General features: G+C 38.2%; 1 protein-coding gene across 1 annotated transcript in view; it reads left to right on the forward strand.

Moving 5' to 3' along the window:
• Positions 1 to 17,437, forward strand: part of LOC132191615 (polyribonucleotide nucleotidyltransferase 1, chloroplastic) — a 45,201-nt gene that overhangs the window by 12,300 nt on the left and 15,464 nt on the right. The window contains exons 5-11 of the mRNA XM_059606700.1: positions 3,359 to 3,442; positions 8,237 to 8,301; positions 8,409 to 8,565; positions 9,528 to 9,584; positions 10,677 to 10,790; positions 12,353 to 12,616; positions 17,235 to 17,309. Coding sequence (XP_059462683.1) covers positions 3,359 to 3,442; positions 8,237 to 8,301; positions 8,409 to 8,565; positions 9,528 to 9,584; positions 10,677 to 10,790; positions 12,353 to 12,616; positions 17,235 to 17,309 — 816 coding nt within the window. The remainder of the gene's footprint in view (positions 1 to 3,358; positions 3,443 to 8,236; positions 8,302 to 8,408; positions 8,566 to 9,527; positions 9,585 to 10,676; positions 10,791 to 12,352; positions 12,617 to 17,234; positions 17,310 to 17,437) is intronic.

Raw genomic sequence — 17,437 nt, forward strand, 5'->3', positions numbered from 1 at the left:
TAATTTCGTCTTTGCATTGCATGCAACTCCATTGAATCAGATGAACCTTGGATCATTGTTATGGGGTCCTCAGATCATCTGACTGGTTTGTCCTCCTTGTTCTAATCTTATCATCAAAGTCAAAATAGCTCATGGTTCTGTATCACCCATATCTGGTAAAGGGTTCATTCCTTTAACGTCCTCTACGTCTCTTTCCCCGGTCCTGCATTTTCCCGGTTTTGCTGCTAACTTTTATCTTTTGCTTGTGTTACCCATGATTTGAATTGTAGAGTAGTGTTGTATTCTCATTACTGATTCTTTCAGGATATGGTTTCAGGGACGATGATTAGTAGTGGTAGCCTAAGGGATGGTCTCTACTACTTGGACTCTCAACCCCGAAGTCCTTGTTGGCTCAAACATGCCTATCATGTTGTATGGGTAGATGACTTAGCTGCAAGGATATGGTTATGGCATCAGCGACTAGGGCATCCTTCTTTCCTGTTGTTATAGCCCATGTTTCCTTCTCTCTTTTTGCAAAATAATATTTCTAAGTTTCAACTTGAAACGCGTGAACTTGCCAAAAACCATCGGGTGTATTTTCCTTTGAGTCCTAATAAAAGTTTTGCACCTTTTGTTATTGTTCATACTAATGTTTGGGACCCTTACCTAGGTGTTTCTATAGCTGGTTATCGTTGGTTTGTTTCATTTATTGATGATTTTTCTCGAACCACATGGGTATATGTGTTAAAAACTAAAAGTGAGGTGTTCTCATTTTTCCAAATGTTTCATAGAATGGTTTAGGCACAATTTTAACACCTCCATCAAGAATATTCGATATGATAATGGGGGTGAGTACCTTTCTAGTGCTCTTTGCACTTATCTTAATGACCATGGCATTATTCATCAAACCACTTGTGTCAATACTCCACAACAAAACAGAGTCACTGAGCTAAAAAATTGACATCTTTTGGAGGTAACCCAGGCCTTATTGATGTCTATGCACGTTCCCAAATCTTATTGGGGTGATGCTTTGCTCACAACTGCTTATCTCATCAATCATATGCATTCTTGTGTCTTGAATTTCAGGACACCTTTTGAGGCGTTGGCACCACCCTCCTTTTCTTCTAATTTTGTTATTCCTCGCGCGTTTGCTTTGTTCACCTCCTCAGTGCCCAAATGTGTCTTTTTGGGGTACTCACCTACCCAAAAAGGGTACAAGTGCTAGCACCCTCCATTAAGAAAATATTTTGTCCATGGATGTCACTTTCTTTGAATCCCAATTGTATTTTTCCTCTTCCCAGACTTCTCTATAGGAGGAGAAAGGGAGTGAAGAGAAGTTGGGGAGTCCTTGGGCCTATAATTGCTATTCTACTAGACCAAGAACAACAATTGCCATCTGCTGATGAGCCTCTTGCTGGTATGACAACTGAATTTGTTGATGAGCCGCATCGGCCACCAGTAGAGGAGTTGAGAGTAAAGAGTAACCATATCTTACTTTCATCACTCTTTGCTATCAATGACATTGACTGTCCTATTACTCAATGAGAAGGGGTTAGATCTTTGTGTCCTATGTAGGAAGAGATGAGAGCCCTTCATAAAAAAAACACATGGGAGCCGATTGAGTTGCCTAGTGGAAAAAAAAAACTGGTTGGATGCAAATTAGTGTTTACAATGAAGCATAAGGTCGATGGGTCAGTGGAAAAATATAAGGTTAGGTTGGTTGCAAAGGCTGAGGTTGAGTGTTGAAGATGCAGGCTGATATGATTTAGAATTGATTTTATTCCAAGATTTGATTTCCAGATTTGATTTTCTTTACATATATTTCTTATTTATTGTAATTCCATACCAATGTGTGTTGCTTCCCTAATTAAATCGGTGTAGATGTATCATTGGATCACTGAGAAATAATGAGATTGAATTCTTCCTTCTTACCTTTCAACTATTCAACTCATTCTTTTTTAAAGCCTAATGAACTCTTCATAATAGTCACTTCTCAAAAAAAAAAAAAAAAAAAAACTCTTCATAATAGTTGAGCTTTATGAGGAAACACGACAATAGTGGCAACTTTTTGTTTTCATGTTTGTACGATCTACTTTCACATATAAGCATAATGAAATCATTTGGTGTTCCTCTTCCTGGTTTTTGGACTAGGTTGAATAGTTAATGAGTTGGTTGGAGTTGGCTACTATTGTTGCCTTTTTTTTTGCTAAGCCTCGTTCGTTTCTTCCATATTTTTTCATCCCGGGGATTTTAATTCCTTAGAGCACTAGCAGCAGACTCCCTATAGCCCATTCCCTCCCTATATTTAGGAAAAATCTCAAAAAAACCACAAAAAATCACCCACATCAGCCTCCTTAAATATAACCTGCACCATTGGGTTTCTAAAGTGTTTCCCAATGTATTGGGAAACACTGTAGCAACCCAATGGATTATTATATTAAAAAAAAAAAAAAAAAATTGTATTCACTCTCCTCTCTTCTCTCTCCACTCATGCCTCTTCACTTTCCTTTTCCTTTCAAGAAAAACTACCCTTCCTTCCAAATCTCCCATATCCTCAAATCTCTCTCACCTTCAACTTCTTCACCTTCTGTTGAGGAATTTCTCACCTTCCTTCCTTCCCATCGCAGACCCACACCCCTCATCTCATGTCTGCACTGTGAGAGAAGCTTATCTGCAGAAACAAAAAGGAATTGACTCTCAATAGAAGGAGACTGAGAGAGAACGAGATTGGAATAGATTTGTGGCAAAATTTTGATCTCTCTAAAAATCAGAGATTTGAGGCAAAAAACAGAGATTTGACCCACACCCCTCAAATCTCTATCATGTTCTTTATCGTCTTGCAATGGGAATCATCGGTGAAAAGATCTGAAGTCATTGTCAACCAAAAATGGTGGTGGTGAAAACAGTATGGGGAGGAACAAATATGCCTTCAAGAAGAGAGAGAGAGAGAGAGAGAGAGAGAGAGTGAATAAAAAAATAAAAGTAAAAATAAAAAATAATATTTTAATGGTATATGAAAATATTAAGGGAAGTTGTTGTGGAGTGTATTTGTATAGGGAATCAAAAAGTAGTTTTATTCCCTAAATTTAGAGAAAATGGATGGATATCTGCTGCAAGTGCTCTTAGGTGCTTGTCTCTCATACCTGCTGCCTTTTTTATTTTGTTTCCTCACTTCTATCCTAGGGTGGTAATAAAATTCAATAACTATTTCAATTGTTAAAGCAATCAAACTAGTTGTTTAACTAGCATGATGTAGCAAAATTGTTTTTAGCATTTGATTCTTTGCAAAAAACTGTGGTACCTATAGTATAACTTAATCCCTTTCATCTATAACATTGCTGTGTTATATATATATTTTTAAACTTACTGTTGCATGCAGGTTCTTATTTGTAGATTGATTGATAGGCCTTTGCGTCCAACAATGCTTAAGGGCTTCTACCATGAAACACAAATACTATCTTGGGTACAATCTTTTGTTGTTCCTCCTAAAGATTTGCATTACTTATATGTTTCCTTTTATTCTCTATATAAATTATTTAGTTTGCTTCAAGTTTGTCTCATTTCAAGGCTTTGTGGTTATATGCCAATCTAATTGCTTTAGGATGCTTGTGTGAATATAATGCTGTATGGACAATTGCCACACTCTTATGTTTCGCCAGAATTTAATTCGACTGGATTAATATTTCCACATGCAATGGTAGGGTTGGCTATCCCTTGCATGACCATCTAGACAATCAGCTTTAATTGGGAGATTGTGAATCACCTGTCATTTTTAAGTTTAATCGCATACACTGCACTTCCAACCCCTGAGCACCCCAAACGAAGAAGAGTTTGATCCTTGAGTTTGACAACAAAAGTTTACATGATGTTCCTAAGTGTAATAATCTTAAGCCTAGTTTGTTTTGGCGTAAAATGTTTTTTGTCGGAAAATGTTTTATGCTGAAAATATTTTCCGGGAAAGCTAGTTATTTTCTGATGTTTGTTTGCAACCTTAAAAATTCAGTTGAAAACATTTTTCAGCGTTTGGCTCATTCGGAAAATCACAAAATATTTCATATATCATTCACAACATAAAATATCAATATAAAACAACTAAAAAAATAACTTAAAAAAGTTATTTTAAATTAAAAAATACACATCGACTAATGATGACAAATAAAAAAAAAAATCATGAACTTTCAAGTTGGTAGAGCCATAAATAACCATAAATATTACCATTCATGCTCAACCATAAATAGTACAATGAAGTTTTGACTGAATACTACCATCGAAATTCAATCATATTTGTTTTTACAATTTAAGTTCACCCAAAAGATTACAATCCAACAAGTTCAAACAAAATACTAGCATACATGGGAGCAATATCCACCATGGGTCAAAAGCAGTAGCATACATGAGTTAGACTATTTGACCAATAAACAAACTTGAGAGGTGCCAACGCCGTCGGGGTTGTGTTGGGACAAAAAAAGGCACTTTCCTTTTCTCCAGAGGTGCATTAGGGGCTTTGGGTTGTTAGGGCTGGTGTTGGGCTAGTGTGGGCTTTAGTCTTTGGGTCTTTTTCTTTGGTTTTACTGTTTGGTTGTGGCTACTTGTTGGGTTTTTGGGTTGGGTCTTCTTAGGTTTTGCCTTTGGGGTTTAAGTTGGGTTACCTATGTATACTTTTTGTGTACCTAGAGGAGCATTGCGTTTTTTATTTTTTTATTTTTTTTTTATATATACAATATTACTTATCAAAAAAAATAAACAAACTCGAACCCATTTTTGTTTATCAGATCAAGGACCTAGCTAAGAATTTGTAATTCATTTGTGGTTCCATGCTGATTGAGCTTTCTTACTTCCCATTCAAGCTAGACTAGTTCAACTCTGGTTTGCATTCAACCATACGAAATTCGGACTGAGATACCAGCCAAAAGGCACACTGGAATGATAAGCATCAACTGGTACTTCAATAGACCAACACAACTCAATTGAACAAGAGGTTATCCTAATGCTAATCCAACTGTAGCCGGGAGACTTTCTCAAACCTTTTTCTTTCATCATCGTTCTTACTTCAGCTACAACATCCTATCTCCTCGAAGAAGCTTATAAATTTGATAGCGAGATATAATTTGAGGAGTTCTTTGGCTCTAGCTGAATAAGAAACCTTCGATTCTAAAGCTTGATAAAGTCGGCCTAATTATCACTAGACCAGGTTCTACTTGCACATTCCCATTGATCATTGCTGTCCAAACATAAACATTTCTACATCTCATTCTGTCAAATGCCGGTCTACCCGCAACAACTTTATTACTTCTTCAGTACATATCAATCAAACAGCAACCCAAGTGAACATTCGATCCAAAACCCAAATCCAATTCATTCTTCACAATATATCAATGAAACTCCCTCCCATAATCCCATCTACCTGACTCGAATTGTTTGCCCATTGGGTTTCAATCCATCATTTTGTATAAATTTTACCACTTGCCACATTTCCTTATCAAAATTGTACCTTACGGAGCTAGGATAGCCCTTATTACATTCCAAGAACTCGAATGTCTCTTTGGTATTTCATCAAATAATTTCTGGGATTCACTAAATTCACCGCATTTGCAGTACATCAACATCAACAAATTGGCAACAACCTTATCCAGAACAAACCAAATTCTTAAACTTTTCCCGTGAATCAATTTCCCAGCAATTTCACGCTTGCATGTGGTTAAACTTCTTGTGGTACTGAATTTGGGAGAGCATCTAGATGCTAGGATGAAAGAATCGCATGTGTAAAAATCCTTGGTAGGGTATGCAGTATCATCCTTGTGTAAAAATATTGTATCGAAAAGCTCTTTGCTCATCAAAGAAGAGATGGGGAACACCCAAGCTTTGGTCCCTTGTGATGCAAAGGAGTGCAAAATATTGGAGTTGAAGAAGAAGGTGAATGAGACAAATGCAAGGCAATAGAAGGCTAAGAATGCCATTTGCTAAGGTTAGAGTTGCTTGGTAGTGGGAGCAAGACAAACTCTTCTTATAGATACATGCACGCTTCAGTTTGGCATTCTTGTAAGAAAAAGAAAGGGGGACATGCGCAGTGGGGAGTTGCAAGTCTGCATAACATAAGTCAGAGGTTAAGTTTTAGATTCTTTCCCAAATTCAGTACCACAAGAAGTTTCACCATGTGCAAGGTGACCCCTTTGAACACCCCAACTAGATTGAAGCTCATCAACGTAGCCACCACCATTAGGTTGTGCTTCCTCCGAGAAGAAACCGAAAATGGTTCTGGGGAAGATGAAGAACGAGTGTTCAAGCTAGAGAGAGAGAGTGAAGCGTAAACCATCCCTTGTTTTTCTTAGTCAACCGCAAATGTTTTTAGTTCAACCAAGATTTTCAATCTCCCCAAACATCCAAAAGAAGGAAAATGTTTTCTATAGAAGATTTTATGCCGAAACAAGCAGGGCCTTAGTGCAGCTTAACTTCATTGAAACTCTTTGAAGTCTTCATCACAAAGTACTTCTAGAATATGAATCTTTTTTTTGTAGATTTCAATGTTTGGGCCCACACATGAGGGGGAGTGTTAGAGTATTAACTAAATGATTAAATTGACTATTTCCTATTACCTTAAATTTTTGGGATAAGTGGTGATTTAACATTGAACTATCTTTTTGTTACTTGATATCAGTTTTGTAAATATTATGAAAACAATGGATTAGAGATAGATTACCTATGGGCAGAAGTCCTCCAAGCTTTAAAGAAACCAAGCTACGAATTATTTTATATAAACGGCATATTATATATTATTAAAAAGTGAGTGATTATTCGGGGTATTACAATTTAAGATGGGATTATGGAAAAATATTAGTAGGGGTTGGTAGAAGTTTTCTAGTCATACTAGATTTGAGGCGGGAGATGGCTCCAAGGTTAGCTTCTGGCATGATCTATGGTGCAAGGATATGGCCCTTAAGGAATCCTTTCTAGATTTATATGGCATTGCTTGTGAAAATGATGCTTATGTTGCGGTTTACTTGGAGATTTCGAGTAGCTCCAATCAATAGAATGTAAGTTTTGGTGGAGCGCTCATGATTGGGAGGGGCATGTCTTTGCCTCGTTCTGTAGGGTGATGTATTCAGTTAGAGTGAGATTGGTAGGTGAAGACAAGCTTTGGTGGGTTTCCTCCAAAAGAGGTTTGTTCCATGTTAGATGATTCTACAGTGAGACAGGTAGGTGAAGACAAGCTTTGGTGGGTTCCCTCCAAAAGAGGTTTGTTCGCTGTTAGATCATTCTGCAGCGTCTTGGTTCCCACGAAAGAGCATTTAGTGGACTAAGGTTCTTTTGAGGGTGGCCTTTTTTGCTTGGTTAGCAACCCTAGGTAAGATCCTTACCATGAATAATCTAAGGAAACAATATGTCATCGTGGTTGAGAGGTGTTATATGTGTAAAAGGAATGTGGAGTCTGTGGACCATCTTCTTCTCCATCGTGAGGTTGTCAGGGCCTTATGAGATGTTTTCTTTAGTCGATTTGGGCTGTCTTAGGTTATGCCTAGACGAGTAGTCGACTTATATGTGTGTTGGTGGACTGCTGGTAGTACTTGGAGTACTGCTGTGTGGAAGATAGTGCCTTCATGTTAGGACTTTGAAAGAGATTAAGGCTTTATTTTTTAAAACTTATCTTTGGACTGCTGCTTTTGTTTCTCCTTTGGTGATTAGTTATCATGATTTCCTCCCCTTTTTTTTTCTCCCTATAACTAAGTGTTTTTTCTTGTATACTTCATGTGTGCCTGGGGTGCGTTACGCTTTTAATGATATTTTGATTACTTTTAAAAGGAAAAATAAAGTATTGTGTGTTGCAAGTGGTTCTAGCTTAAGGGCGAGTATTAGAGTATGCTTTTCGTTTGTTTGTTTCTTTCAAGTTGAGCATATATGTTTCAACTTTAGCTTGAGGGGGAGTGTTGGAGGTGCCCCCACTAGCTGTCCCCGGTAAGGTGTCCCATTAGTTGTCGGTTAATGAGCTGTTTTGTCCTTTATATTTGAATGAATAGAATGAATGCAGAAGCGATGGCTTGATTTTACTCTGATCGATGTACAAACTTGTAATGTATATCCTCCTTTTTTGGTTGTTTAAATGGTAGAGATTATTTGCACTCTGTTTTCTTGAGCTGTTGGTTATGCCCTTTTTTCAGAATTGTTATACAGCATGCATCAAACATGATAGATTCAGAGGCAGTTGCATACTAGCTTTATATTTCATCTTCTTAGAAGTTCTACTGTGATATCATGCTTATAGGTTTTGAGTTATGATGGTTTGCACTCGCCTGATGCTTTGGCAGTCACAGCAGCTGGAATAGCAATGTAAGCCTGATCAATTTTCATTTTCCCCCTTTCCTATGAGGTTTAGGATATGTGATTATATTTAAGGCATTTTTGTTTCTTTAGTCTTAATGATTTAAAAACCACAGAGCTCTTTCAGAAGTGCCCAATTCAAAAGCAGTTGCAGGAGTTCGAATTGGTCTTGTAGGCGATAAATATATTGTGAATCCAACAATGAAGGAGATGGAAGAATCTGAGTTGGACTTGTTGCTAGCTGGTACAGATAGTGCAATATTGATGATAGAGGTACTCTTTTTTTTTTTTTTTTTCCTAATCTGTTTTTCATTTTTTGTTCTATATCTTAATGAAAGTTAGTGGATGATCATATGCGTAAATTACATTTCAAAGTTTAGAACACTAGGCAACTGATCTTTATTCTTAAACAAAAGGATTACCTCTGTGGGCATTATGTCCAAAACCTATAGCAGCTTTAACACCATGGTATAAGTTCTTAGGCCCTTTTACTTGGTTTCATTTGCTTCAGAAGTATCTCTAATCATCAGAACTCAGGAATGCTGTATATCCTCCTGTCCATGCCATGTGAACAGAAGGAAAAGAAAACTTCAGTTTAGCCTCTGTACTTAATCTTTCAACATCAATTTTCTTTTCAAGTGAGCTGGACAGATTCTATGGGTTTCAATAAGGGGGAGTAGACTCTGAAACCAGGAGTAGACTCTGAAACTAATAATAGTGAGGAATGGCTTCTTGGAAGAAATTCGATGTTAGAGGGTTTAAGGGATGGTTAGGTCAGCAGTGGGTTGAATATTGGTGGCAGTTAATAAGAAAAAAAAGAGCCTAGTAAATCACACTTTAGACTTTCCTAAGCAATCACACCAGGGGGAAGGCAATCGCACTTCAAAAGCTAATGGAATTTTTTATTCAACTCTTCTCTGAATTCAACATATTACATAAAGGCTTTTATATTAGCTGCTGCCAATCCTATCCCCACAAGATTAGGATTTTAAATTTTAGGTAGGTTTTTTATTATTATTTTTTTTTTTGGGGGGGGGGGTTATATACTTGCACGCTTCCTGTGTACTTAGGTGTGCCCTTTAGTTTTTTTACTGAAATTCGATTACTTATAGAAGAAAAAGGTCATTTTTATCTTCTCATAGTTCTGGCTACAGCATGATCTTCAGAAATTACTGTGCTTGCTCATTTTCATGCTAATTCTTAGTCACAGACGTGTGTGAACTTGTTCATTGCAGGGTTACGGTAATTTTCTCCAGGAAGAAAAGTTGCTGCGAGCTGTAGAAGTTGGGCAGGTTGTTTGCTTCATTTAAGTATGTAGCCTATTTTGCTACATATTAATTAGATTCATTTAAGTATCTAAAGGCCCTTTCCCTCAAAACCCTATACTACTGAGCCACCTTGCCTTCATTTTACTAGCTTTGATGATTTTCTTGTTCTTCTTTCTTTTCTAGTAAGGGACTTTCTTGTCTACTTTCTGTGTGCTTGAGTTGAAAAAATTCGATTGCTTATAAAAAAAAAAAAAAAAAGGTGAGATTTTTTAGTTTAAAGAATTGAATGCTATATATGTGTTGGGTTATTTTTGTTAATATTTTTACTTTGGGTTGAAAGGTTCTTGTTTTGCCCCTTTACATGTCAAAGTTCACTGCCTTCTATGTTCTTTTAGAAATTTCGTTTAATCAAAGAGAGAATAGTGGATGAAGTACTTTCATAATCTGAATTTGAGCAAAGTAAATGGATAAGGTTTTCACTAATAAACTTCACTTTGACTAATTTGAGTATTATCTATATAAATTGAGTGATACATCAAGATAAATTGGACCATCAAGCTGCAATATAAATCTCTCCTAGTCTTGTTTTCTAAAAGCCAGTGACATTCTTTAGGGAGCACGTCTCAACATTCTGCATAATATCTTAGGATTGGTTGGTTTTGTTGGCTATTATTTTTGTATTTACATTGTTAGGGCAGAATTGAGCTAGTGGGTCATTGTTGATAACTTCTCTTGTCAGTTAGCTGATTATTCATTTACTTTCTTGAATGTCTACTTATTGTTGTTTATTGAGAAGTTCTTGTTTTAAGCCTTAATATTGTAGTTGTCATTAGTTGTTTTCTATTAGTCATCGTATTCTTACTAGGAGTGAGAGTCTGAGTTAAGTTTTGAGGCGATTTGCCTTCAAATATTATTCTTGTATCTTTTCACCTCCTGTGTTTGGAAAATGCAACGTTTGAAGTATATAACTTGTCATTTCTTGGATGTTCGTAATTGTACTTGAGAAAGTGAGAGTTTTGATTAGCCATTGTTTCTTTGAGTGTTTATTAGATGTATGCCTCAACAGCAAACAAATCTGTATCGATGGATAAGCCTTTGCCTGTTTGTTTATATCAGGATGCAGTACGAGTAATTTGCAACGAGGTGGAGGCTTTGGTTAAGAAGTGTGGGAAACCGAAAATGCTTGACGCAATCAAATTACCTCCTCCTGAGCTATATAAGCATGTTGAAGTATGTTTTATAGCTACCCTTTTATTTTATAGCATGTTCTCTCTCTTTCTCTCTCGCTCTCTCTCTAAATATTTTTTTTCCATTAATAGCAAATTTCTTCCAATATTTGTGGTTTAGATAATGAAGGGAAATTTTGAAAGGTGGTTTGTATATAAGAAAATGATGTATTTTACTAGAGGTGCTTTGAAATTCGATAGTTATACTTGGAAATGCTATAGCACAAGTAGTACTGCAAAGGTGTTAGGAACTATAAAGTGAAGGGGTCTAGCTTGGCAAATATATAGACCTCTATATTGGCTTCTGCATGAGTGCTTATTTTCTCCCTGCTTATTATTTTATAATTGGTGGAGCGTTACATGCTTTTTATATTACAAGTATTTTTGCAAACTACTGTGTTACCTATCAAAAAAAAAAATATTACAAGTATTACAGCACTTGCTTCCATAGGGAGCCTTATTAGGGCTGCTCTCTTTAATGTTAGCATTTGAACAAAATAAAAACTGAATCAAATAATAATTTGTTTTAATATATATATATATATTAGCTTGATTAATAATACATACAAGGCAAATACTTTGTAGATCCCCATCTTTTGAGTCCAACTCTATTTTTCAGAGAACAACTCTTTGTAAATTTGTTTATTTATTTTTATTTTTCTCCCTTTGGATACTTTTTATAGAGTATTTCTTCTCTTAAATAGTTATAACAGTAGCTAGAATTAAATAACATTCATATATTCATTAAAAGTCTAGCTTGTAGTTCATTAAGGGTATTTTGGTCAGTCAATTATTTCCTTGGAGTTTGTGCTTTTATGTATACGATAGAGATGTTATAGAGTATCTAGCAGAGGCAAGAGGTATAAAGTAATTGAATATCATTTTTTCTTTTGTAACTGAATTATTGAATAACCTTTCACTTGTTTATTTTGGCATCCATTCACATTCTGTCTTAGGCTGATAAGTTTACAATTGATAATTCAATTACAGCCATATATGGTAACTCCATACAAGTTGTAATTTCCATACCAAATCATTGACAGATAATCTTATGCTCATCGGATGCATTTCTTCATGGTTTATCCTATCTGCCCCAATTCTTTTAGCAACATCACCCTCTAATTTTCTCATCCTTGTGGATGATAGACCCAAGAGACCTAAAATATATTAGTTTCTTGGTATTTCTTGACCATAGATTTTTGCAATTCTTTTATCCCTATTCACATTTTCTGGTAACCTTGCCTCTTATATATACTCTCTTACTTCATGTTTACCTAAGACAATTTGGTATTCTGCGCACACACACACACTAATCACACAACTGAAATATGATTAATAAAGGGTATGGGGTGCTGGATCAAAAAGACCTTTTTATATGGTTAGTTTCAACTTCAAGAATTCATCATAATTAATCATGGTATACTAGGGTTTCATGTGTACTACATACTTGCTATTTCTCCATTCTTCATTATTTCTGTATATCCTTTCTAGTGCTGCTGTGGTTGATTATGGTTATTGGAATGTGAATAGTAATGAGTGGTAAGTAAACAAATTCACCTTGTGCAGGAAATTGCTGGAGAAGAGTTGGGGAAAGCCCTGCAAATCAGGAATAAAGTACCTAGAAGAAAAGCTCTCTCTATGTTGGAAGAAAAGGTTCTTACTATACTTACAGAAGAGGGGTATGTCGAAATCGATGCATCTTCTGGAGCTGCTGAAACAGTACCAGAATTGTTTGAGGATGAAGATGAGGATGAGGAAGTGGTTGTGGATGGTGAAGTAGATGAAGGTGATGTTCATATAAAGCCAACTTTACGAAAATCCACACCCTTGGTAAATACAAAAATCTCCTAGTATACTTGTGATTTAAGGAATTCTATGTAGATATTGCTCGCATGATGCTATTTTTATATACTTCTAGTATCTGGTCTTAATGGGGGTCTTTAGTTTTTGATAATGGCTTTGGAAGGGTCTTGAATGTTGAGATTTTTAAAATCAAGGATTTTCCAACTCAAATGTAATCTTAAAATTACATTATTATCCCAGGATTTCTCCTATTCTTTGGAAAAAGTGCCATCTTGTTGCTTTAGAAACATGATGAATGCAAATTTGGGCAATTATTAGACACTTGAGTCTTCACATGATTATCTTTTTTGATAAGTAATAAACCAATCTCATTAAAGTGTAAGGCGCCCCTATGTACACCGGAAGCATACAAAAGGAACCACCAAACTAGCATGGGCAAAACGAACAAAGAAATCACTGGAACTAATCAACAAAAGAGACACATACGCCGCCGTCCATAAATACAAAGTATCATAGAACAAAGATAAAATTTTCCCCAACGTCCTTTCTCTGTCGTCAAAGCACATATCATTCATTTCCTTCCATACACACCGGAAGAGGCACGTAGGCACCATTTTCCACACTGCAGCACTCTTAGGCCTGCCATAGGGCCACTAACAATTAAGCAGATCAACAATACTTCTAGGCATAACCCAGGACATCCCAAAGCAACTAAAAAAGGCACTCCTAATGGCAGAAGCCACATCACAATGGAGAAGAAGCTGATTCACCGAATTCGCATTTTTCTTGCACATGCAACATCTGTCCATTATGATGATGTGCCACCTCTGAGATTATCCAAGGTGAGGATCTTGCCTAGAGCCACTAACCATACAAAGACTGCCGCCCTTGAACAAACCTTTTTTGGAAGAAGCCCACAACAGCTAATCTTCATGTCATCTTCATGGCGACTCTCCGGCGAGATCTGCGACCAGATTCGGATGTTTTTCAAATTTTGAAATTTGAAAAAGTTTTGCGAGCGGTGGCGCGGCTGGTGTTGCGCGCTAGGGTTCGGCGTGCTTGTTATGGAACGCAGCCTCTCTTTTGAAGCTAAAACCTTCTGCCTTTCGGCAAAGGTTGGGTGTCATAACCTTCGTTTGGAGGAAAGGAGAAAAGGATTCGTGGGGTATATTTTCGCGAGCATTCAGTGTTCATCGTGGTTGGTAGATACAGTGGAAGCGGCGATTCAGGCTCAGGTGAAGGAAGAAATCGCCAAATCTTACCGTGAGGGTGATAAGGCCACGATGGTCCACGGGGGAGGTAATAAGGCCGGAAGGTTCTTGGAGGTATCGGTGTTGGCTGAGGGTGGTCGTAAGGGAGTCATTTGGCTTCCGGAGGGACGCTTTGGGAGGGGTTGGCAGCGTTTTGTGGGAGAGCTTTGGCAACTGTTGGCGGCCCAGTTCAAGTTGTCCAGCACGGCGGAGCTTGGGGTTCCATCTTCGGCGGGGCTTCTCATGGATGCTCCTTCTTTGGGGGTCGATTTCGGGAGGTCTTTCGTGGATGTCCTTAGTTCTACTCCGGGCGTCGAGGCGAGAGCAGTAGATTACAAGGTGTGGTACCCGAGGTCTCTCGATTTGTTTCCGGGGTTGTCTTGTTTGGAATCGGAGTTTGATGATTTTTGGTTGCGTTCTGCCATGGATTGCTCTGCGTTGGAGTGCTTGCCTACTCCTCCGGCAGTGGCAGCTGGGTCTGTGAGTTCGAGGAAGAAGAAGGGTAAGATCGGTATTAGTGGGTTATTGAGGCTTCTAGGGCAAATCCAACATAAATTGGACCGGGTTCGTGCTGGGCTTGCCTCGAAGCCCAATCGTAGGAGGAAAAGGGTTTGTATTTTGGGCCTAACCAATTCTGTTTTGGGTTGCGTTTCTGGGTCGGTCTCTAAAACGGTGTCGGGTCAAAATTTGGATCTGGTTCATCCGGATCAAAACTTGGATCCAGTTCAAAATTCGGTTCCGAGTTGGAGCTGGGTTCGAATCTAATTTTTGTCTCGAATTCTTTGCCTTTGGATCCTGTTTCTGCGTGTGCGTCGCTTTTGGTGCCTTCTCCGGGGCTTCCTCTGGTCACTGAAGATGTTTTGGAGCCGTTGGCTAGGTCTTCTTTGAGTTTGTAGGTTACGGGTTTGGATTCCGACGATGGGTCTTCTCCGACGGAGTTCTCTCTCTCTTCGATGCGAGCTTTGGGCGAGAATGTCGGGTCTGCCGATGATGGGTCTTCTTAGGGGGCTGTTTCTGTCCCTTCTGCAGAGGATTTACCGGCGAGCCCTTTGCGCAGGGATTGGGATGATTCTTTTTTTTTCGATGCCTGAAGCCCGCCTAGGTGCGCCTGTGCCTTTGGAGCTTTCTGATTCGGGGCGTCTTTTTGTTCTCAAAGAGGCCTTCTCTGTTCCTTGGGAGATGGACTCTCCGGTGAGCCCTCTTTGCAGGGATAGGGAGGTTCCTTTTTTGGGGGGGGGGAGGAAACTCAAGTTGTTCGTCCTTCTTCTCTGGCGAAAGGCTTGATTCGTCATGGGTTCTTTGGTCCGAGAGCTGTCTCTCCCTCTCCGGTGGTGTTGAAGGATTCTTCCTTGTCTTCTAAGGGAAAGGACCCTATTCCGGAAGTCTCTCTCACTTTGCTGGTGGAGGTTCAAGTAGGCTCTACTGTCTCGCCTACCTTTGGGGTGGCTGAGCTGGGTCTTCATTCCCCTGCTGCTACCTCCTTGCTCTTGTCTCTGGTCTGCACTTCTCTCTCGACTACTTCCCTTTTCGATGGGGCGGCTGAGATGGGTAGGAGTCTTAGTCGTCCTTTTCCTCGCATGACAGAGAGTGGTACTCCCATTTATTCCTCTATATCCACGTCCCAATTGTGGTATACCCGGAGGGTGAAGGAAAAAGTCGCAAAGCAGCTGCATAAGAACAAGGACCTGCTTGTCGAGGTTGTGGTTGAAAAGAGGGAGCCCGTGGTTGAAGCTTCTACTCCTAAGGTTAAGGGGATGAGGGAGCTAAAAAATCTGGATTTCTCCATCTCTCCGGTGAAGGGCCAGCGTCGGAGGGGATATTTGGGTTCGAAAAATGCATTTTCCTTTCCCCCTAAGGTGCACTAGGGCTTTTCTTGGGTGTTTGGTTGGGTCCCTTGTATTCCTTCTTGTGCTCTTTTCTTGGGCTTTTTCTGGGTTTTTGGTTTGTTAGGGTGTTTGGTTGGGTTCCTTTGTATACTTTATTGTGTACTTAGTGGCGCTTTGCGCTTTTTTGATATATACTACATTACTTATAAAAAAAAAAACACCTAGTAAAAAGAAGTAAAGACATCCACCTCCCAATCTTGCGCCACTCTTGCAAAGCTCACATTCCACTTGTTGGAACCGCCCAAAAGCTCCAAATTAGCCGCTATAGAGGCTTCCTTAGCGCAAGCGAGACCAAATAAAACTGGAAAAGCTACCTTTAGAGCTGCTACCACACACTACTGGTCATGCCAAAAGCTGATCTTGGTGCCACCCTCCACCTCAAATCTAATAAAGCTGAAAATATTATCCCACCCTTTCTTGATATTCTTCCACGACCTCACCCCAAAGGCTCCAGTTGGAACAAGATTATGATTATATTATGATCTTTGTACTTCCATGTAACTATGTGGCTATTAATGGATAATATAAAAACAAATTTCGTAAGAATGGAATTCTCCAAACGATTTCTTGGGTATGTTTAGGTTTGCATTGGGAAATAGCGCTTTTAAAGCCAAAGGAGTTTTTTAGAAAAAGCTTCATTTTTAAGCTTTTTCCAAAATTTTGTTTTGGCCATTTAGAGTAAAAAAGTCAAAGAAGTACTTTTAATATTTTTACCAAACATACTAGCATTTTGGGTTCTGAAGTACTTTTTAAACTTCCTAACGTAATCCCAAATGGGTGCGAAGAGAGGTATCAATTGTAAGTGATGTAAGCTAGCAACACTGTCAATGCGAGCTTTTAAACTGAAACATAAACTGGCAGACAATTTCTAGATTTCCTTAGCAGGGCAAGTCCATCTATGCTAAGATGCACAATCAGTTCTAGTTGAGAACGAGGAATTGCAGGTCCATCTATGTTATGATTGATTGGTTGGACTGATTCTCTTACTTAATTTTTCCTGGCTTCTTGGAGCAACTTTTGATCCTACCTTGAGAGTTTTTTTCCTTTAATTTTTTGGTGCATATCTAGTGTACATCTTTTATGTCCAGGGATGTGCCCCTTTCTTTATGCTTTTAGTTAATTATTTTACTTAATCAAAAAATCAAGATACCAATGTGAGTTTGTATCAGGGACTCTATTTGACATTTAAGCTGCAGATATGATCTGCTTTGTTTGGCTGGCTGCGTCATATGCAAATGGCTTAATATCCTTTTGAGTTGATATAGATCCTGCATTTATCTTGATGTTTTTACAATTATTTAAGTTATATGGGTTAAGACCTATAGGGGAAATAATAATTTTACTTCATTTGGCAAATTTTATATATTTTCTTAATTTTTGAAGGTCTTTTGGATTTTATTTTATTTTATTTTACTGCTAAATGAATTATTGCTGGTTTATCTTGTTAAATTTTTAAATAGCATATTGTGGTGCAAGCGTCAATGGATTACAATCACTGTCCTTTTCCAGCTTTTTTCTGAAGTAGACGTGAAGCTGGTTTTTAAAGAAGTTACATCGAAATTTTTGCGAAAGCGCATTGTGGAGGTAAGAATGATATCTTTCTTTGTAGTTCCAGACATTTAATTCTGTTTTAGTAACAATTCTTTCAAGGAGCTGGAGAAGCATTCTATAACTGGGATCCCTCAAGCCTCACTTTTGGGGTTAGGGCAATG

Source organism: Corylus avellana, chromosome ca9 (genome assembly GCF_901000735.1).
Source record: "Corylus avellana chromosome ca9, CavTom2PMs-1.0".
Taxonomy (NCBI): Eukaryota; Viridiplantae; Streptophyta; class Magnoliopsida; order Fagales; family Betulaceae; genus Corylus; species Corylus avellana.